This window comes from Procambarus clarkii, chromosome 60 (genome assembly GCF_040958095.1).
Source record: "Procambarus clarkii isolate CNS0578487 chromosome 60, FALCON_Pclarkii_2.0, whole genome shotgun sequence".
NCBI classification, from domain to species: Eukaryota; Metazoa; Arthropoda; class Malacostraca; order Decapoda; family Cambaridae; genus Procambarus; species Procambarus clarkii.
In genome coordinates, this window is record NC_091209.1 from 11,992,549 (window position 1) to 12,015,013 (window position 22,465).

Here is a 22,465-nt window from a genome sequence, read left to right on the forward strand (position 1 = left end):
ACCACTCACATGATCCGTCAGTCAAAAACCACCACCGAGTTCTCTGTCAACAACCCATCATTTTCCAGTCAAATTCCCACGGCAAGAAGAGGTCTCCATGAGAGGGCGAGCACGGAGCCTGGCCAACGGGATTACTATGCTTATCTCCCACTCTTCAAGGTCAACCACACTCGTTCCAGGACATTTTCCTGCTCCCGCTGAACCTGGAAACAATGCTAAATGCCTTCCAGGATGAGTGTAAAAGATGGCCCTTGAGAAGCGGGTTTCCAGGCCTGCTGTTGTTAAAGATTCGCTACCTGGAACTTCGTTCCAGGTAGCACGGGCTATGGTGAGCCCGTAGTGGAGTTATCCAGGGCCTGCGACCACAGAGTACTCGGTTGCTACGAGTCTTAACCACGCGAGGCTTATCTTGAGGTGATTTCGGGGGCTTAGTGTCCCCGCAGGCCCGGTCCTCGACCAGGTCTACACCCCCCAGGAAGCAGCCCGTGACAGCTGACTAACTCCCAGGTACCTGTTTACTGCTAGGTAACAGAGCATCAGGGTGAAAGAAACCCATTGTTTCTTGCCGGCGCCCGGGATCGAACCCGACACCACAGGATCTACGCGTCCAGTGCTTCTGTCCGCTTAGCCACCGGCTGAGCGGACAGGCTTAATAACTACGTGAGTGTCCTAGCATTATTAACTCGCTAAATTAAATTATAGACATAATTTTGTATCCTTCCCTCTTCACCTATTCTGTTTTTCTCATACGTCATATCAAGCTGCGTCGATCCGTTATTTTCACGGTGGAGCCGCGAGTGTATCTGGCGCGATAGTGATCTGTTGATCACTGTTACAGTTGGCCTTTTGGAAGCCTAGTTGATCAGTTTGGGCTCAATGTGTTGATCATGTGGGATAACAGCCTGTTGACCAGATATGTGTGTGTTGACTGTTGACGTGTCTACTCCCCTATATGTGCTTACCTACATGTGCGCTGCAGGGTTGAACTTCAGCTTCGAAACCCTTCCTTCCTTCCCCAAGCTATTTTGTGCCATTTTGTGGTTCATTTGCAGTTCTTTGTTACGTGTTATCTGTGGATTGAATTTGCTTCAGTCATCTCTTCATGTATTCCATTAAATTTATTTGTAACTCTTGCACTGAAGGTGTGTGTGGGGGGGGGGGGCTAAGGCCTAATGACCAAGGCCTGGGGTGTCCTGGGAACCCACTCCAGGTGTATATACTCCAGGTATACCCCCACTATACCTGGGGTATACGTATACCCCAGGTATACGTCACAACTTTCTAACTCTGACCATACAGGACACACGAAACTGTATGGTTTCCCATTGTCGGGGGGTTAGGAAGCCTGTCTGGATGCAGCCCACAACAGTCGACTGGCTCCCATGTGCCTATTTACGACCAGCTGCTGCGCCACAGTACTGGTTAGTATTGGCAAATCAATGACCACATCTGTGATAGGAATTGTATTACTTATCAGTAAATCACCTAGGTTTCAATGGGCCACCTTAGGTCGCAAGGAATTCAGTTGCTACCAGTCGATCTGTGGCTACCAGTCGACCAGTTGCTACCAGTCGACCAGTTGCTGCCAGTCCATCTGTGGCTACCAGTCGATCTGTGGCTACCAGTCGATCTGTGGCTACCAGTCGATCTGTGGCTGCCAGTCGATCTGTGGCTACCAGTCGATCAGTGGCTACCAGTCGACCTGTGGTTACCAGTCGACCTGTGGCTACCAGTCGACCAGTTGCTGCCAGTCGACCAGTTGCTACCAGTCGATCTGTGGCTACCAGTCGATCTGTGGCTACCAGTCGACCTGTGGTTACCAGTCGACCTGTGGCTACCAGTCGATCTGTGGCTACCAGTCGATCTGTGGCTGCCAGTCGATCTGTGGCTACCAGTCGATCTGTGGCTACCAGTCGATCTGTGGCTACCAGTCGACCAGTTGCTACCAGTCGACCAGTTGCTACCAGTCGACCAGTTGCTACCAGTCGACCTGTGGTTACCAGTCGACCAGTGGCTACCAGTCGACCTGTGGTTACCAGTTGACCAGTTTATACAGTCGACCAGTCTGTGGCTACCAGTCGACCAGTCTGTGGCTACCAGTCGACCAGTCTGTGGCTACCAGTCGATCTGTGGCTACCAGTCGACCTGTGGCTACCAGTTGACCAGTTTATAAAGTCGATCAGTCTGTGGCTACCAGTCGACCAGTCTGTGGCTACCAGTCGACCACCAGGAGCCAACGGCACTTGTCCTTAAGTCACTCCCGCTCCCTCAGAGGTCTTATCTAGTGAATGATAAATATGTGAGACAGGACTTAAGTCTGGGACTTGTAGCTTGCTGGCCGGGTGTCTCTTTCCGTCTCTCTCACTCTCTTTGAACTGCTGTTTAGGTCTGTCTCTACTGTCTTGTCTGTCTGTCTGTCTGGAACTGACTGTCTGGGGCCCGATTGTTCCCTGTCTGTACCTGTGTCGAACGGTCCCAATCTCAGACAGACTGTCTCTGATTAGCTGCCTCCTGTCTGTATGCCAATTACTGTCCCGCATATGCTGTCAATCCAACAATGTTTCTGTCTTTATTTACATCAAGACTCCTATTGAATGTCTATAGCCTTAACATTTCTACAGGAATAGGCGCAGTAATTCAACAGGAATAGGCGCAGTAATTCAACAGGAATAGGCGCAGTAATTCAACAGGAATAGGCGCAGTAATTCAACAGGAATAGGCGCAGTAATTCAACAGGAATAGGCGCAGTAATTCAACAGGAATAGGCGCAGTAATTCAACAGGAAGAGCTTCAAGAATTCTACAGGAATAGCCATATAAATTCTATAGGAGTAGCCTTAACAATTCCACAGGAATCTCACACACCTGTTTGGAAGTAACTCCGAAGCCTCTACATCCTCCCAGACTATACCAATATAACTCCTTCCTTTAGTAACTACATTCCCCTTGAAGTGGCTTCACGTCCTTGTATGTCACGCCCCTCCAGACCAGCCCGGTCCCTCCATCAACCAGGCACCATGTTAGTCACCCGTTCTCGCTTTAACTGACTTCTATGTCCATCTTAAACAAGTCAGGTCCAGTATATATATATATATATATATATATATATATATATATATATATATATATATATATATATATATATATATATATATATAGAGTGAGAATCCACAAGGTCTTCTGTGAATACTCTTTATTTTCTTCTTCGAGGCTACGGGTCCGAACAATTGCACCAGTGGTGGTATGTGTGCGTGGTATGTGGGGCCTGACAGCTGAGTGGACAGCGCTTCGGATTCGTATTCCTGAGGTTCCGGGTTCGATCCCAGGTGGAGGCGGAAACTAATGGGCAGAGTTTATTTCACCCTGATGCCCCTGTTACCTAGCGGTAAAAAGAACAGCAAGGGAGCCTTATGCTGTTCTGTGATATCAAATTGGCCTTGTAGTCCAATTTCTGGATCGTGTTTCCCAGTAGACACCTCGCCCTGTACTGTTAGAGTACTTTCTTCATGTCTCGTACATGAACTTCTTGTACGCTCTCTTTATTCCTCTCTATTTCTTCACTCACTCTCTCTCCTACCCTCTCTGACTAAATATCCTCACTCTCCATCTCCCCCCTTCTCTCACTTAGAGTGTTTCAGTCTCCCCTTCTCCTTGCCCCTTTGATCAACCCCTCAAGTGCTTCTTTCCTTCCCCCTCACTCCGTTCTCCCCCCCCCCCTTCTCTCTCTCTCTCTCTCTCTCTCTCTCTCTCTCTCTCTCTCTCTCTCTCTCTCTCTCTCTCTCTCTCTCTCTCTCTCTCTCTCTCTCTCTCTCTCACTCTCTTAACTGCGTGTTTGAGTACCTTGAAAGCTCTTTGTATTAAGTGTGTAGACAAGTTATTCCCAAACCATACACATACCTATGGGTCCCTACACCACCCTATGGTGTAGCTGGAAGTACACCTGGAGTGTATTTGGAGTATACCTTGAGTGTACCTGAGAGTTCTTGTGTTCCCCAAGCATGTGGAGCTCCTACAGGTGTTTCTCCTACTCCTTACACTCAAGACATACACATGTTCTCACAACTGACTCCCAAACACCAGTTCCGCTCCTCGAGACATAACTGCGTCGTGCCTGAACCAGACCAGATATAACAGGACCAGATATAATAGGACCAGATATAACAGGACCAGATATAACAGGACCAGATATAACAGGACCAGATATAATAGGACCAGATATAATAGGACCAGATATAACAGGACCAGATATAATAGGACCAGATATAACAGGACCAGATATAATAAGATCCTCATTGATGGGGTCAGGGTATGTCTAAAGACCTCGTATATCTCTACACACACAGGTGGGGTTCACTCGCGAAGGGTCTGATTGAATGGGCACTAAGCCTTTCCTCCGTCCCCATATCCCATATGCTTGTCTCCATAGGCCAACTGTTTCAGTGTTACACTGGTTTAATGCTTCCTCTCCGTAATTACGTCGGCGTGTTTCCTGTGTGTCCCAGCCTGTGTTGGCCTGGGGGTGAGGTGATGAGTTTGCATGAGGTGATGAGTTTGCCATAGTATGTGCTGTTAAAGCTTAAAATGGGGGTTGTTTTGGGGGAGTTCTACTGGCGGTGATATAATTGGGAATACAGAGGGAAATCTTCACTACTTTCCCTATGTCTACCATCATACCACTATGCAGGAAGTGTCCCATCTAAGTGCGTCGTTCCATCATAGTGGTATGTTCCATCATACCACTATGTGCGTCACGCGGTAAGGTGAGCAGACGTCTACATGCTACTGCTGCTAGGCTTAGGCTCAGGCTACAAGTTACCTGCTGTACCTCTGTACCACCTAGTTGTATTCACCTAGTTGTGCTTGCGGGGGTTGAGCTCTGCTTCTTTCGGCCCGACTCTCAACTGTCAATCAACTGTTTCTACTACTACTACTTTTTTTCAACACTACACATACACCAGGAAGCAGCCCGTGACAGCTGACTAACTCCCAGGTACCTATTTACTGCTAGGTAACAGGGACATAGGGTGAAAGAAACCCATCTGCCCATCGTTTCTCGCTGTACGCCCGGGATCGATCCCGGGACCCCAGGATAACGTGTTACACATAATCCAAATGAAACAGCCCAAGTTTGTCTGTTGCAACTGCCACTGCAACATTAATTTCAGTGCTGTAATTACCCTTGTAATTTGATCACAAACTTTCAGGAAAATAACAGATGTTGCACACAGAAATCACAATAGCCTGATGCTTCAAATGAACAAATAAACAAGGGCCGTTATGAGGGTTCGAACCTTCGTTTCCACGTCGTGGCACAGTCGATTAAGGCGCGTCTGGGATCCCCTCAGACGTAGATGAGAAGACTTGTAAGAAGTAGATGACAAGCGTCAGAAGTAGATAGATGAACAGAAGAAGTAGATAGATGAACAGAAGTAGATCGATGAACAGAAGAAGTAGATAGATGAACAGAAGAAGTAGATAGATGAACAGAAGTAGTAGATAGATGAACAGAAGACGTAGATAGATGAACAGAAGTAGTAGATAGATGAACAGAAGAAGTAGATGGATGAACAGAAGAAGTAGATATGTGAACAGAAGAAGTAGATACATGAACAGAATAAGTAGATAGATGAACAGAAGAAGTAGATAGATGAACAGAAGAAGTAGATAGATGAACAGAAGTAGTAGATAGATGAACAGAAGAAGTAGATAGATGAACAGAAGAAGTAGATATGTGAACAGAAGAAGTAGATAGATGAACAGAATAAGTAGATAGATGAACAGAAGAAGTAGATAGATGAACAGAAGAAGTAGATAGATGAACAGAAGAAGTAGATAGATGAACAAGAAGTAGATAGATGAACAAGAAGTAGATAGATGAACAGAAGAAGTAGATAGATGAACAAGAAGTAGATAGATGAACAAGAAGTAGATAGATGAACAGAAGAAGTAGATAGATGAACAGAAGAAGTAGATAGATGAACAGAAGAAGTAGATAGATGAACAGAAGAAGTAGATAGATGAACAGAGGCGGGCTGTCTATCACAGGAGTCAATAAGGGGGTTGAACTCCGCGCGCCTGAGGTATCTACCTCATCTCCCCCTCCCCCATCCTCTTCCCTCTCACTCATCTATTCACTCATGCACTCACCAACTCACTCACTCAGCTACTCTCTCTCAGTCACATCACGTTTGATTGTATATCCCTGTTCCTCTGGCTGTTTCGCCTGTGTCACTTATTTGATCTCTTTCGGCTTCTACTTTTCCTTTCTCTTGCTTCTTCCTCTTTCAGTCACTCTCTGCCTTCTCTTCTTTACTCTTTCTCTTATTTTCATCTACCGCCTTTCCATCTCTTTCTCTCTCTTCCTACCCTCCCATACTTTCTTATTTCTTTCTATCCACCCCTTCTCAATCTCATTTTCTGGTCACCCATCTTCCCCATTCTCCTCCTCCTCCTTTCTTAACCTCTCCTCTCCCATTTCTACCCTCTCCTCTCCCATTTCTCTCTCCTCCCTCCCCCCCCCTTCCCTTTCCCTTCAGAGCTTAGCTGGGATGCACCTGTCTCTCTCCCTCTCTCTCACTCTGACTTTTAAATCCACGGATGAAGGGGTGACGAGGGGTAGTGTATATATATATATATATATATATATATATATATATATATATATATATATATATATATATATATATATATATATATATATATATATATATATATTAGTATATTTTGGTAGCAGTCTTTCCTGTAGACATATATTATTAAATATGACCGAAAAAGTAAGATTAATAATTCTAACACGAATTTTCTCAATCTTTCGTACATTACGCTTCACTGTTGGAGGTAAATAAAAAATCACTTCTCCAAAATTCATTTTTATTTCTAGTCTGACGCGACACGGGCGCGTTTCGTAAAACTTATTACATTTTCAAAGACTTTCACAAATACACAACTGATTAGAACTTACGTCTCTCTGATATTATATCTACATTTGAGTGAGGTGGGAAGGATGATGTGGCATTAACACAAGACAGAACAGGGGATATTAATAGGGTATTAAAAGTATCAACACAAGACAGAACAGAAACAATGGGTATTGAATAGAAGTGTTTGTAGAAAGCCTATTGGTCCATATTTCTTGATGCTTCTATATTGGAGCGGAGTCTTGAGGTGGGTAGAATATAGTTGTGCAATAATTGGCTGTTGATTGCTGGTGTTGACTTCTTGATGTGTAGTGCCTCGCAAACGTCAAGCCGCCTGCTATCGCTGTAGCTATCGATGATTTCTGTGTTGTTTACTAGGATTTCTCTGGCGATGGTTTGGTTGTGGGAAGAGATTATATGTTCCTTAATGGAGCCCTGTTGCTTATGCATCGTTAAACGCCTAGAAAGAGATGTTGTTGTCTTGCCTATATACTGGTTTTTTTGGAGCTTACAGTCCCCAAGTGGGCATTTGAAGGCATAGACGACATTAGTCTCTTTTAAAGCGTTCTGTTTTGTGTCTGGAGAGTTTCTCATGAGTAGGCTGGCCGTTTTTCTGGTTTTATAGTAAATCGTCAGTTGTATCTTCTGATTTTTGTCTGTAGGGATAACGTTTCTATTAACAATATCTTTCAGGACCCTTTCCTCCGTTTTATGAGCTGTTGAAAAGAAGTTCCTGTAAAATAGTCTAATAGGGGGTATAGGTGTTGTGTTAGTTGTCTCTTCAGAGGTTGCAAGGCGTTTCACTTTCCTTCTTATGATGTCTTCGACGAAACCATTGGAGAAGCCGTTGTTGACTAGGACCTGCCTTACCCTGCAGAGTTCTTCGTCGACTTGCTTCCATTCTGAGCTGTGGCTGAGAGCACGGTCGACATAAGCGTTAACAACACTCCTCTTGTACCTGTCTGGGCAGTCTAAATGCCAACAGCGATTAATACCACCTCACTCAAATGTAGATATAAACAAATCGAAGATGTGTAAGTTCTATTCAGTTGTGTATGTGTAAGCTAAAGTCTTTGAAAATGTAATAAGTTTTACGAAACGCGCTCAAGTGTCGCGTCAGACTAGAAATAAAAATGAATTTTGGAGAATTGATTTTTGAATTACCACCAACAGTGAAAAGAAAAGTACGAAAGATCGAGAAAATTCGTGTTAGAATTATTAGTCTTACTTTTTCGGTCATATTTAATAATATATATATATATATATATATATATATATATATATATATATATATATATATATATATATATATATATATATATATATATATATAATATGCATTTTAGGCAGTTATTTGTATATTTTTGTAGCTCTTGGTGCTCTTTGTCTCTATTTGAATCACATTTGCACCCTTTGAGATTACTTGGTATCCACTGGCACCTTCTGACATCATTTGGCACCCTCTGACACATCTTGGCACCCTATGACACCATGTTGCACCCTCTAACACCACTTGGCACCCTCTGCCACAACTTGGCACCCTTTGCCACCACTTGGCACCCTCTGCCACTGCTTGGCACCCTCTGCCACCACCTGGCACCCTCTGCCACCACCTGGCACCCTCTGACACCACTTGGCACCCCTCTAACACCACTTGGCACCCTCTGACACCACTTGGCACCCCTCTAACACCACTTGGCACCCTCTGACACCACTTGGCACCCTCTGACACCACTTGGCACCCTTCTAACACCACTTGGCACCCTCTGACACCACTTGGCACCCTCTGACACCACTTGGCACCCGTCTGACACCACTTGGCACCCTCTGCCACCACTTGGCACCCTCTGACACCACTTGGCACCCGTCTGACACCACTTGGCACCCTCTGCCACCACTTGGCACCCGTCTGACACCACTTGGCACCCTCTGCCACCACTTGGCACCCGTCTGACACCACTTGGCACCCTCTGCCACCACTTGGCACCCGTCTGACACCCCGTGGCACCCTCTGACACCAGACTTGTCACCCCCGGGAAACAAAGCAAAAACACGGCGGGGGGGGGGCGGGGGGAGGTGTCAGGGGGTAGGACGGAAGGTAAACGAGAGGAATGGAAGGAAAGAGATATAGAAATGAAGGCAAGGAATGAAGGAAGAGAGGGGGGAATAAAGAAGGAAGTGGTGGTGGTGAAGGAGAGATCCGTCTCCCCCCCTCACACACACACACAGCAGCAGAAGGCAGCTGTCAGCCACCCACTCTGCCTCCAGGCGGCCATCTGGGCCCCTCTACAGATATCAACCCTCAGGTCAATGCATAACTATTTTCTTTTAAGTCCCAGTCCCAGATGGCCATCTGTGTGGCTTCAGGCCATGGTATGACCTGAAGTAGTAGTTGTAGTAGTTGTTGTGGTGGTAGAAGGATTACAACTATCATTAGTATGCAGGCGATGAGTCACAATAACGTGGCTGAAGTATGTTGACCAGACCTCACACTAGAAGTTGAAGGGACGACGACGTTTCGGTCCGTCCTGGACCATTCTCAAGTTGATTGTCGAAACGTCGTCGACGAAACGAAACGAAACGTCGTCGTCCCTTCAACTTCTAGTGTGTGGTCTGGTCAACAATCATTATTATCATTATCAATACGATTGTTAGAGATTGTGGATACAGGTAGACACAGGTTACAATTACTCAGAGGTTCATGTTTTTCGTTCTTGCGTGAAGACCTCAGAGGGCGAGGTCAGGTCACCTGGGAAAGCCCCCCTCACCCTAATTCCTGATTGAGAAACATGAGCTGATTGACCCCTCAAGCGTGATTGGACTCACCCTCAAGCGAGCGTGACAGGAGGGACAAAGGTCACCCGTGATGCAATCTACTGCAATGGCGATAACGGGCTGTTAGAGGTCAGTTTTTGGGTCACCTGCGGATTGCTGGGCGCTTGTATCGGCTTTTCTCACGCTCGCTACCCCGCCTTTCTTTACCTCCCTACTTCTGACCCTCCCTGTGCTTCAGCCTACAGTTTAGACCTATTGTCTTATGTATGACCCTCTGTCCTGCGTGACAGTGAATACCACCATTATCCTCACTTTAATAAGACTATCAAAATCCTCAGATTAGGCAAAATTGTAATTAATTTTGTCAATAAAGATGTTAATAATAATAATAATCCCTACCCTACAACCCTCCCTACACATTTTACCCTCAAACCAACTCCTTTCACTCTATTACATTTCCCTTCCCTGCCTGACCGGGGAGCCGGTCGGCCGAGCGGACAGCACACTGGACTTGTGATCCTGTGGTCCCGGGTTCGATCCCAGGCGCCGGCGAGAAACAATGGGCAAAGTTTCTTTCACCCTATGCCCCTGTTACCTAGCAGTAAAATAGGTACCTGGGTGTTAGTCAGCTGTCACGGGCTGCTTCCTGGGGGTGGAGGCCTGGTCGAGGACCGGGCCGTGGGGACACTAAAGCCCCGAAATCATCTCAAGATAACCTCAAGATAACCACCTTGTCTCAACCCATCCTTGCCTCCCCATCCCTTCCTAAAATTCTAATTTTGCCCCGAGGAGCGAGTTTATTGTGCAAGCGCCATTCATCTTGTGAGTGGACACACCGCCATAGCAGCATGCACAACACTCCCCAATAGGAAGAAAACCCGCTGGGTTGTTCATCCTGTCACGTGTACCCAGACACAGCTGGGACTTCCTTAACTGTATCAAGTGAACAGCTCCTCAAACAAGAAGATTAACATCTGTCAACTCTTAAGATCTTACGTTATCTTGCGAGTGCAAAATAGGGAAATCTTTTAAGAACAGTATCAATATTTGACAAATAGTGTTTTCCTAACACAATGTGGGGTTCATTATTCTACACTTATTTCTAATGTCTCTCAGGTGTTCACATTCACGTAGATAGTGGTCAAGGCGGTGTCCATCACTCTCACCACAGATTCTGCAACTTCCGCTGCTCAGCTGTTGTTTCCATTCCGAATCGCCATGGATATTTGTATCCAAGACGGATCCTTCCCTTCCTTCCTTCCTTCCTTCCTTCCTTCCTTCCTTCCTTCCTTCCTTCCTTCCTTCCTTCCTTCCTTCCTTCCTTTCTTCCTTCCTTCTCCTCTTCCTCTCTATCTCCCTCTCCCCCTTCCATGCCTCCACTCCCCTTCCCTACTCTACCTTCATAAACATTAGCTAAATGCTCGTCGAGCGAGAGGTATACCCCGCTTCCCTGTGTACATACACTGAGGGTGTAATTTAGTGGTGGACTGTATCCAGGTGGAAGGTGTACACACCGTTTGGTCAAGACACATTTGGGGTGACCTTAATAACCCTTCCCTGGTTAATATGCCTTATACCTAACACCAAACCTGTGCTAGTTAATTTAACCGTTAACCCATCTATTTATGATTGAAAAACACTGATCACTCTTGATGTCAGTCAGTCTATCCTCATCAACACTGTCTGTCCTCATCAATACTGTCTGTCCTCATCAATACTGTCTGTCCTCATCAATACTGTCTGTCCTCATCAACACTGTCTGTCCTCATCAACACTGTCTGTCCTCATCAACACTGTCTGTCCTCATCAACACTGTCTGTCCTCATCAACACTGTCTGTCCTCATCAACACTGTCTGTCCTCATCAACACTGTCTGTCCTCATCAATACTGTCTGTCCTCATCAACACTGTCTGTCCTCATCAACACTGTCTGTCCTCATCAACACTGTCTATCCTCATCAACACTGTCCTCATCAACACTGTCTGTCCTCATCAATACTGTCTGTCCTCATCAACACTGTCTGTCCTCATCAATACTGTCTGTCCTCATCAACACTGTCTGTCCTCATCAATACTGTCTGTCCTCATCAACACTGTCTATCCTCATCAACACTGTCTGTCCTCATCAATACTGTCTGTCCTCATCAACACTGTCCGTCCTCATCAATACTGTATGTCCTCATCAATACTGTCTGTCCTCATCAATACTGTCTGTCCTCATCAACACTGTCTGTAATCATCAACACTGTACTCATCAATTAAAACCAAAGTTCAAACCATCTATGAATGAAAACAAGCTCTACACTTGACTAACAACCGATTGTATTCAAACTTATCTCGAACACTGCTTCATTCTCGGTTTATGTTCGAACTACAAATACTAATAATTTGAACCTAAACCAACAGAACCTAAACACCTTGTTCGAACCTAATCATGTTGTGTGTTGATCTTCTCTTCTCTGCCTATGTACAAAATTCTAATATATAATATTATTCATTTATATACGCGAAATTGTCGTTTTTATTGGACAAAACATTAATTCAAATTGATGAAGAATTCTTGAACATTTCCTACAATGTTTTTAACATTTAAACGAAAGAAATTTTCATTTTGGAAGCAGTTGTTCAGGAATATCAGTGGAATTTAATCACCAATAAGGTGGAAATTTAAGTCTTGAGAAATAGATTTTCAGCCAAGACTGCAAGATAGAGCTGGAGTAATACAAGTCTATTTTTACTGTCTCTGAGATTGACACAATAAAAACAGTACTACTGGTATTTTAAGACTGGCGAAGGCGCGTCCGGCGTACGATAACACGCGCACTTGCTGACTTTACCTCAAGGGCTGCCGGGAGACCATCGCCAGACGAACGATTCGTCAGTATCAGTGTTCTGGTATCACCAGTGGGTTACCCGTGGATGATTTCGAGAGTTATTCCTCCCTGGGTCTGCGAGGCTGTCTGCATAGCCCACAAGGGGCCATATACAGCCATCACAGCCAGGCTGATCCAGTAACCCTAGTAGGAAGGGAAGGGAAACTATCAGGGGGGGAAAGCGCCAAGCCATTACGACTATATAGCCCTTGGAAGGGGTCAGGATATGGATTTGGGATGGGACGGGGGGAAAGAATGGTGCCCAACCACTTGTGGACGGTTGGGGATTGAACGCTGACCTGCATGAAGCTCTACCGTCCAGCTGAAGTGGTTGGGCAACCCCAGCAGGAGGTTGTGTCATCGTGGAGGTGTGGAGGCGGAGGGTCGCACTTGTCTAGGACCCGCTCGTCCTCTTCAACAACAACAACTGGTCCACCTTAACGACCTGCAGATAATTGTTTGAAATGTTTTCTCTTCATAATTACTCCGTCACATGTGCTTCTTCTTTATCTTTAATCCAGCCTCCCTCTTCTTCCTTCTCTGCCTTTTCCTCCTCCTCCGCTTCTTCCCCTTACACCCCCCCCCCCCGCCATCTTCCTCTAAGGTTCCAACTCAGTTGCAGAAAGTCAGCCAACCATGCAGCTTCCCTACCTCCACCCCTCTCCCCCTCTCACTACTCCCTGCCTTCCTTTCTCCCCCTTCCCTCATTTCCTCTTTCTCATTTATCTTTCCTACCTCCCTCAACCTCTCCCCATACCCACTTACCCCCTTCCCACTCTCTCACTCAGCCTCTCCCTATCCACTCAACCCCCTCCCCAGCACCCCCTCCTTTCTCTCTCCTTCTCCCATCGCCTCTTATGACTCCATTCTCTCATTCAACCTCTCCCCCACCTCTATTCCCCCCCTCACTCAACCTTTCCCCAACCCCTCCCCCCCCTACCCATTACCTCCACCCCTATGACATCCACAAATATCACTAATGAATTTAACTTTTGCAAGTGTGTTTAAAAACTGGCATTACTTCTCGCTCTGGCTCCTCGGGACGAGGTAAACACGACCCTCTGGCGCCCCCAGACACAGGTTCGAATACCGTCCGGCACAGGCCTTTGGTTACTGGACGTGGCAGTGACACATCTCTTCCCCTAAGGCCGAGGGACTTTCTCTTCCTCGATCTGGCATGAGAGAGATATCTTGAGAGGTTTAGGAATGAGATCAGGTAGGATGCTTTGGAGCGAGATGAGGCAGGATGCTTGAGTACAAGATCAGGTAAGATGCTTAACAAGATCAGGTAGGAGGCTTAAGTAGGTCTTCCACTTAAACCAGAACAGCTTAAATAGCTACAAGTTAATGAAGAAAGAGCATTGTCAATGGTGGCTCTTTAAACATAATTATTACGACTATTTATCACGAGACCACATTTTTTTAATTACAAACTATTCATTTGCAATATTAATTAGTTTGCAGCATTAGATGCACTGTTGCGAGACCGTGTAGTTCTGCAATTCTGACCGGTTCTTCTGTTACCTCTCTCTCTCTCTCTCATTCTCCCTTTTTTCAGCCTCTCTTCCCTCTCTCTTCCTTCTTCTCTCCCTCTCCCCCCTTTCACTTTCTCTCTCTCCCCCTCCACCCTTCTCTTTCCCCCCCCCCTCCTCCTCATACTTTTCGAGTCAACCCACGATAAGACTTTTATGTTTATGTTTAAAAACTAGAGCATCTACAGAAAGACTTGAAACCAGGAACTCTGAGGCAACGTATTAGCCATCTACGAAAGACTTACGACCGAAGAACCAGTGATAAGCCTTCTAAACACCATTACAAGACTTTCGACCTATTTGTGAATTAGTCTTAAGACCTATGCATCAGCAGCCAAAACTTCAGACCTCTGAGTGACGTGGTATTGACCAAAAAAAATAGCGATAAGACTTCTAAACTTAGAAGACGTTCAGACTCCTTATATATTAGTCTTACGACGGAGGCAGTAGTGATAAAGCCTTGCAAGTCTCTGGAACCAGCGAAGGAAATATGGATCAGTTAATAGCGAAGGAGAAATCCTTAAGACATCCGACTGACCCACATCTCAACCTTTAGAAATCCTAACATGTAAAAGTCCTCCTGTTAGCAGGCTGAGAGCTTTCCTTCAAATAGCTCCTGCAGGAGAGCCGGTCGGCCGAGCGGACAGCACGCTGGACTTGTGATCCTGTGGTCCTGGGTTCGATCCCAGGCGCCGGCGAGAAACAATGGGCAGAGTTTCTTTCACCCTATGCCCCTGTTACCTAGCAGTAAAATAGGTACCTGGGTGTTAGTCAGCTGTCACGGGCTGCTTCCTGGGGGTGGAGGCCTGGTCGAGGACCGGGCCGCGGGGACACTAAAAAAAGCCCCGAAATCATCTCAAGATAACCTCAAGATAACCTGGTAGGCTTTACTCTATTAGTTTTCCCTGGAACACGACCCTCCACCAGTTGGTTAACAACCAGTTACCCAATTACTGCTGGGTAAAGAGGGACTAGGATTGGCGCCCTATCTATTCCCTCTTGCCAAGACTTCTGCCCTGACCAAATCACTCGCTGAAAAAAAATATTTTGGATGAATGCGATGGACTCAAACTCGCGTTCCGGGTGAACCTAAACGCATGCATTACCCACCAGACCACAAAGGTCAAAATAACTTGTGTACCCATATATCATCCTGAGGGTATATTGGCTGTATAAGTTTTCAATGTTCAAGAGCCACTACTTCTGAAAATTTCAGTTTTACTTTAAAGAAAATTGATTCAATTATCAATTTATTTCAGTAATTGTGTTAATGTTTCAATACAGCCTTCCTAATATCACTGTCCAGAACAACTACATTTAACAACTAATTTATTTTAATATTCAAGTAAGTGCTTCAGTATGTTTCAAAAGCAATGTTGTTCATGGCTCTTCACATGAACAAAACTCCAACATACAAAACACTTAACCAAACCTACCCTAGGCTTAACTGTAAAACTTTAATACATAATATTAATATTTGATAAAATCAAGTTTCTTATTTTTCATTACAACATAATAATCGAATTCGTCTTGGTATTGCTGCTGTTAGGACGAGAATTGCCTGATGGGACGTGTGGTGATATGGGTGACAGAGATGCTGATAATGGTGGCAGAGGTGGTAACAATGGTGGCAGCGGGGGTTACAATGGTGGCAGCGGGGATAACAATGGTGGCAGTGGGGGTAACAATGGTGGCAGCGGGGGGTTACAATGGTGTCAGCGGGGGTTACAATGGTGACAGCGGGGGGTTACAATGGTGGCAGCGGGGGGTTACAATGGTGGCAGCGGGGGGTTACAATGGTGGCAGCGGGGGTTACAATGGTGGCAGCGGGGGGGTTACAATGGTGGCAGCGGGGGGTTACAATGGTGGCAGCGGTGGTAACAATGGTGGCAGCGGGGGGTTACAATGGTGGCAGCGGGGGGTTACAATGGTGGCAGCGGTGGTAACAATGGTGGCAGCGGGGGGTTACAATGGTGGCTGCGGGGGGTTACAATGGTGTCAGCGGGGGTTACAATGGTGACAGCGGGGGGTTACAATGGTGGCAGCGGGGGGTTACAATGGTGGCAGCGGGGGGTTCCAATGGTGGCAGCGGGGGTTACAATGGTGGCAGCGGGGGGGTTACAATGGTGGCAGCGGGGGGTTACAATGGTGGCAGCGGTGGTAACAATGGTGGCAGCGGGGGGTTACAATGGTGGCAGCGGTGGTAACAATGGTGGCAGCGGGGGGTTACAATGGTGGCAGCGGGGGGTTACAATGGTGGCAGCGGTGGTAACAATGGTGGCAGCGGGGGGTTACAATGGTGGCTGCGGGGGGTTACAATGGTGGCAGCGGTGGTAACAATGGTGGCAGCGGGGGGTTACAATGGTGGCAGCGGGGGGTAACAATGGTGGAAGTTACACAATGGTCAAAAGACCAATGAGGTAATATAAGGATCCTTCGCCTCTCTCGTAAATCGCAATCATTGGGGATCTTGGTAAACACGGCGGCGACCAGTTTAGATTTTACCCGGAAAACCGGATTTTACTCTGATAACCGGATTATTCAGACCATTTACGTAAACCGGTAAAGTGACTGCAGATAAATACCGATGATAAGGTTCAATATTTATTCTTTAGGCTTAGGCTCTCAATTTGTAGCATATTTTTTACAGGATACGAGAGAGAGAGAGAAGAGATAATCAGAAGAGAGAAAGGGAGAGACACACATATACCGAGACAAATACACAGTCAGTGTGGTTGCAACACACATTTGCAATATCTTTCACAAAACTTTATGCTCATTTTTTCTCATTTCTCGTTTCCTCCTGCTCTCTATTTCATCACTGAATAATATATATATATATATATATATATATATATATATATATATATATATATATATATATATATATATATATATATATATATATATATATATATATATATATATATTGGTGTATACTGGCAGCAGGTTTTCTTTCAAACATGTTTCATTGAATATGACCGCATATTCTGTATTTATTATTTTCTGGTTTAGGGCTTCTATCCCTCTAACTATTTTCTTAGCATCAGGGCTTAATTGAAATTAAGCCCTGATGCTAAGAAAATAGTTAGAGGGATAGAAGCCCTAAACCAGAAAATAATAAATACAGAATATGCGGTCATATTCAATGAAACATATATATATATATATATATATATATAAAAATGGAAGGGAGTACCACCTCTGGCTGGAAGAAGGGGGACCCATAGCCTCGGAGGAAACCACACATAACGCATTGGAGGGAATGTGGGTCCCCTCCAATACAGTTTCTGTGTGCTTTTCTCCTACCACCCCCTTCCCTTTTTTTTTTTTTTTTTTTTTTTTTTTTTTTTTTTTTTTTTATCCCAGAGGTACTGCAATACCGGGCCGATCCGCGGCAAAGGTGGAGCAAGCTCCTAGCACTTCGCCATGTTGCAAAAAATCAGTTTAATATCAAGGATCCCACATGGGGATCGTATCAGATATAAAGCTGATAAGAACAGATTTTATTTTCAAAAAATGGTACAGAGTGTCTTTTTACAATGCTTTCATAGCCTAGCTTAACATTTTACAGCAACAGCTAAGGTTTACAAAGGAGCTTTTATGCAATTTACATAGTATGAATTCATTTTGAGCCTAACATTTATACAATAAAAAATTTGACATACAAGCTAATATACATATTATACATATCATTCATACTGTCGTGCTCCAGTGATGTGCTCGATGTACCGCATCCTCGACCATCTGATGGCGTCGCTCACACACAGCTTCCTGAAGGTCGCGAGGTACTTCTTCGAAGCCAATCTCTTCATCAGACGCTCGTTGTGGGGGTCGTACGATCCTAGGGGTCCTACGATGAAGGCGTGGACGGTCACTCTGTTGTACCGCGGCAGGGCCCTCATCTCGGCGGCGAGGTCGGCGTACTTCATCTCCTTTTCGGTCCGAGCTTCCGTGAAGGCGGCTTCCGTGTTCTCGAAGGGGCAGGTGACATCTATGATCAGCAGTTCGTTGTCCTTCTCAATGACGAGGTCGGGCTTCAGAACACTGTCTGCTCTTGGAACTCGCTGGTTTTCTGCTGTCACTTTCCAGTGGCGTCCCAAGGCGGCCGTCTTGATCCTGTCCACCAAGGCGTTGTGGCGTCTTCTGTAGGCGTCCGAGTATGTCATGCAGTGACACATGACATGTGGCAAAGTTTCATTTTGCCAGGCGCATCGTCGGCAGTTCTTGTTGGTGTTTGGTCGTCGGGTGGCTCCATTCAGGGGAAGCAAGTTCAACCTTGCTCGGTGAATGAAGCGCCAGTCAGCAAACGTTGTGTGCTCCCCCTCTCTCATGAAGTGGGAGGAGGCTTTTTCTTGAGACACTACACACATCGCCTTTCCTTGGTCTCGCAGGGTGTGTAGGCGGGCGTCGCGAAGTTGTCTGTGATGGTTTCTGATGGTTCTGGCTACAATTCTTCTTGCAGCAGCCTTCAAGGTCTTGTCACCACAGGTTATGGAGATGTTTTCTCCATCAGCTGTCCATGTCGTTTCCATTCTTCCCGAGGCATCTCTTGCCCGAGACCAGATGGTTTGGATAGTGCTGGATCTTCCAGGTAGTTCGGCCTTGGAGAGATAGGAGCAGACATGTTCAGGAGTTACTTCTTCTTCTTCTTCTTGTCTTCTTTTTGCAACTACGAGGCGGCAGTCTTCTCGTGCGATATCCCTTGTATCAACATCTGGCGAGTTTAGGAGTTTGAATGCAGTGTCGATTAGGAATAGGTCGGAGTCTTCTGCTGCTAGAGGGATCCCACAGGATCCTGCTCGTGTGCTGCCATACAGGTATCCGTTGGCTGCGCGGCTTGGTAGGTAGAGGGTCTTCTTGATGTGGGGTTTCAATGCGTCGTCCAGTTTGGTCCAAGTGGTCTTCTTAAACTGCCAAGTCCTCATGGCAAAGACTGTCGAGGAGAAAACAAATGTCTTCAGTGCGTCGAGTCTCTGCCATGGGGCCAACTTGCTCATGAGGACTTTCTTCCCAAGTTCAATGTACTCGTCGATTGAGGAGTCTCCAGACATCAGCTGGAAGCCGACAGGGCGTCCCAAGAACTTGGAGTGTTCTCCCCCAAGTCGATACTGGATGTTTCTTCCGGCAATCTGGAACTGGGTTTCTCTCAGACCCACTGGTGTCTGTCCTGACAAGTGCATGGAGTAGCACTTGTTCGGGTTAAGTGTGAGGTTTGCAGCTTGGCAGGCTCTTCCAACTGTGTTCAGTAGAGCTTGCAACCTCTCTTCTGTCCCGGCTAGCAAGGTGATGTCGTCAGCATATGCTAGGCAGGGGTGTTTCAGGTCAGGGTCAGCTTCGAGTCCTGTGTTGATTGCAGTCCTCAGGATAGCTTCTATTGCGATGTTGAAGAGGAGTCCACTAATTGGGCATCCTTGTCTGACTCCACAGTTGGCTGGGATCTCTGCTGTTTCGCCGCCGGTTGTCATAATCCTTGTGGTGTTTCCGTTGGTGATGCTGTTGACGACTGCTAAGAAGTCATCTCCAGCTCCCATCCTCTGGAGTGCTGCAGAGATGAGCTCAGTTGGGACTGAGCCGAAGGCGTTGGTGATGTCTAAGGAAGCGATGTATATGTCCTTATTGCCATGCCCTGTTCTTGCTGCATCCAGGTAGTGTTGTAGGACGAAGTTATGTTCTAAAACTCCGTCAGTCGGCATGAATCCTTTCTGGGCAGGGCACAGCACTTTGTTCTCCACGATCCAGTTTCGTAGTCTTGATGAGAGGCAGCCAGTATACAGCTTGTATATGGTGCGGCAGAGTGCAATGGGTCTCCAGTTCGTGATGTCGTCTGGGTCGCCTGGCTTGGGGATGAGCACTGTCCGGGAAGACTTCCAGGCCTCTGGGATCCTCTGTTGACTCAAGCAGATGTTGAAGATTGCTGTGATGACACGGCATTCTGGGTCTGCTCGCTTCCAGTGGCTGTATGTAAGTCTGTCGTCTCCTGGAGCGGTGTTTTCTGTTCTGGAGAGTCTTGTTGCTACTTCACGTTCTCGAAACTCTCCTGTGTCCATTTCTGTGCGGTCTTCAGGTGGTTCAGGAATGGCAGTGATGATGTCAAAGTTTTGGAGGGGGTCTTGTGCACTAAGTGTGCGGGTAAAGTGCTCTTCGACTCGTTCCTTGGGAATGGCGCAGCGGGCACTTTCACCTGTCGTGATCAATCTGATTGCCCTCCTCCGATTTCTTCTGTAGAGTCGTTGTATGGCAGCACAGTCGTTGACGTCGATTGGGGTTGAAGTCGTCGAACTACCATCAGTTTGGATCTTGAAGTGCTCCTGCATTGTTGTTGTTATCTGCTGCAGAAGCTCGGTGAAGGCGTCCCAGTCTGGGTGGTGGAGGAGATTGTGCAGGGGCGCAGAGAATTCTTCTAATAACCAATGTTCCTCAGCTTCATCTGGAACATTCTCCTCTTGTTGTTGGGGTTGGTCTTGTTCTTCATCGCCGGCGTCGTCTCCACCATCATCATCATCTTGGGGTTGTGACTGGTCTTGGTTGTCAGTGTTGGAGGCTGGAGACAGCGGGGCATCATCATCAGGCTCTGGAAGAGGGCTAAGAGGGGGGAGAGGGGGTAGGGGGGAAGGATGGGGGGGGATTTGTTGCTGAGGCAGGTGGTGTTGGGTTAGAGGGTTGTCAGGTGCAGGATGGGCTGGAGAGGAGACTGGTGTGGAGTAGGCAGACTGTGGGCTGGGCGGTGGATGAGGAGAGGGGGCAGGTGAGGACTGGGCAGACTGGGGGTTGAGTGAGGATCGAGGAGAGGAGGAGGAGGAGGAAGGTGAGGACTGGGCAGGCTGTGGGTTGGGTGGGGAGTTAGGTCTGGGTCGTCGGCGGGCCACTGCATCTTGTTGTCGGTGGGTTCTGCGATGGTTGTTGAGCCCTGTTTTGGTGGTGAAGCTTGAAGTACATGTGGGACACTGGAAATGGTGTCTAACTTCTTCTTCTGCTTGGGGTCTGCCTTCAAAGAATCGTCGTAATGCTTGGCATTTGTGTCTGGTTGGGCGGAGTCCTAAGGTTTCAGAGCAACCTGCACACTTCTGAATAGTCGAGGTTATTGGTAGGGTATGGATTTCTCGAAGGTGGCGGGTGAGTGACTGCTGCTTGCTTGTCCATACACATCCAGTATACTTCTTATGGCAAAACGTCTCAGGGCAGCTGAAGTAAGGGGGCAGGGGGAACCAAGTGATGAGCACTTCTCCATCTCGTTGGGGTTGTCGCACAAGGGTCTGTCCATCTGCATCTTCTTCATCTGCTACAGGGGCGAGTTGGTCGTTCCTTCCCTGGTTGATAAGTTCTCCAATTTGCTGGCTGAGGGTAGCTGGTTGGGGGTCTTGCTGAGGAGGAGGCGGGCCCAAGGACTGAAGCTCTTCTTCACTTTCATCTTCTGCCCTGGGTGGCGTCGGCGGCTGGTTCTCTTCATCAGGTAAAAACGATGACTGTATCTCCACATCAGTTTCTTCACCAACTGGAGACAGCCTGAGTGGCTGAAGCTCTTCCTCAACTCGGGGTGGCGGCTGGAACTCTTCTTCTTCATCTGCAGGCAGTGTCGGTGGCTGGGACTCTTCTTCTTCGTCTGCAGGCAGTGTCGGTGGCTGGAACTCCTCATTGACTGGAGGCGGGTCCTGGAGCTGGAGCCCAGGAACTTGGTCCCGGGGTGTAGGCTCTGGTGATTCGATGAGGGAGCGCTGTGTTCCATTGTAGAAGCCATCAGCATCATCTGGGAGGCTCCTGAAGCGGAATTGAGCTGGAGGCGGGTCCAGGAGCTGAGGCTGGAGTCTAGGGTCTCGAACTGGAGGGGTAGGCTCAGGCAGGTCGATGAGGGAGCGCTGCGTTCCATTGTAGAAGCCATCAGCATCGTCTGGGGGGATCCTGAAGCGGAATGGGGCTGGAGGTGGGTCCTGGAGCTGGAGTCCACGGTCTCGGACTCGAGGTGTAGGCTCAGGCAGGTCGATGGTGGAGCGCTGTGTTCCCTCAAAGAAGGCGTCAGCTTCATCTGTAATTTTCCTGAATTTGTAGTTCCTGAAGTTCATGAAGTCGTCTATCCTGAAGTCGTCATCGCTGCTGAAGTCTTCTTCTTCCAACATCTTTTTCTTTCTTCTAAGACATCTTCTTCATCCAACATCTTCTTCTTTCTTCTAAGACATCTGCTTGCATCTCCTTCTTTCTTCTAAGACATCTGCTTGCTGCTTATATTGGGCGGCAGCTCATTTCAGCGAGCAATAAAGTCCAGTGTGTTAGGGCCGTTGCTGGATATAGGAGTGGCAGCATATAGGAGTGGCAACGGGATCCTCGCAGTAGGGGTCAATCTTACTCGGAAAAAGCATGGAAGTCCCACGTAT

At 46.9% G+C, this 22,465-nt stretch overlaps 2 protein-coding genes and 1 pseudogene across 2 annotated transcripts; 1 reads left to right on the top strand and 2 right to left on the bottom strand.

Moving 5' to 3' along the window:
- Positions 1-244: 244 nt before the first annotated feature.
- On the top strand, positions 245-2,043 carry LOC138353850 (uncharacterized). The gene is made up of 2 exons (XM_069307278.1): positions 245-328; positions 1,510-2,043. Exons 1-2 carry the CDS (start codon positions 245-247, stop codon positions 2,041-2,043), a joined length of 618 nt encoding a protein of 205 aa, XP_069163379.1.
- Positions 2,044-17,445: 15,402 nt separating this feature from the next.
- Positions 17,446-17,622, bottom strand: LOC138354001 (U2 spliceosomal RNA; annotated as a pseudogene).
- Positions 17,623-17,788: 166 nt separating this feature from the next.
- On the bottom strand, positions 17,789-22,210 carry LOC138353851 (uncharacterized). Its single transcript, XM_069307279.1, has one exon. It carries the CDS (start codon positions 22,208-22,210, stop codon positions 17,789-17,791), a length of 4,422 nt encoding a protein of 1,473 aa, XP_069163380.1.
- Positions 22,211-22,465: the final 255 nt, after the last annotated feature.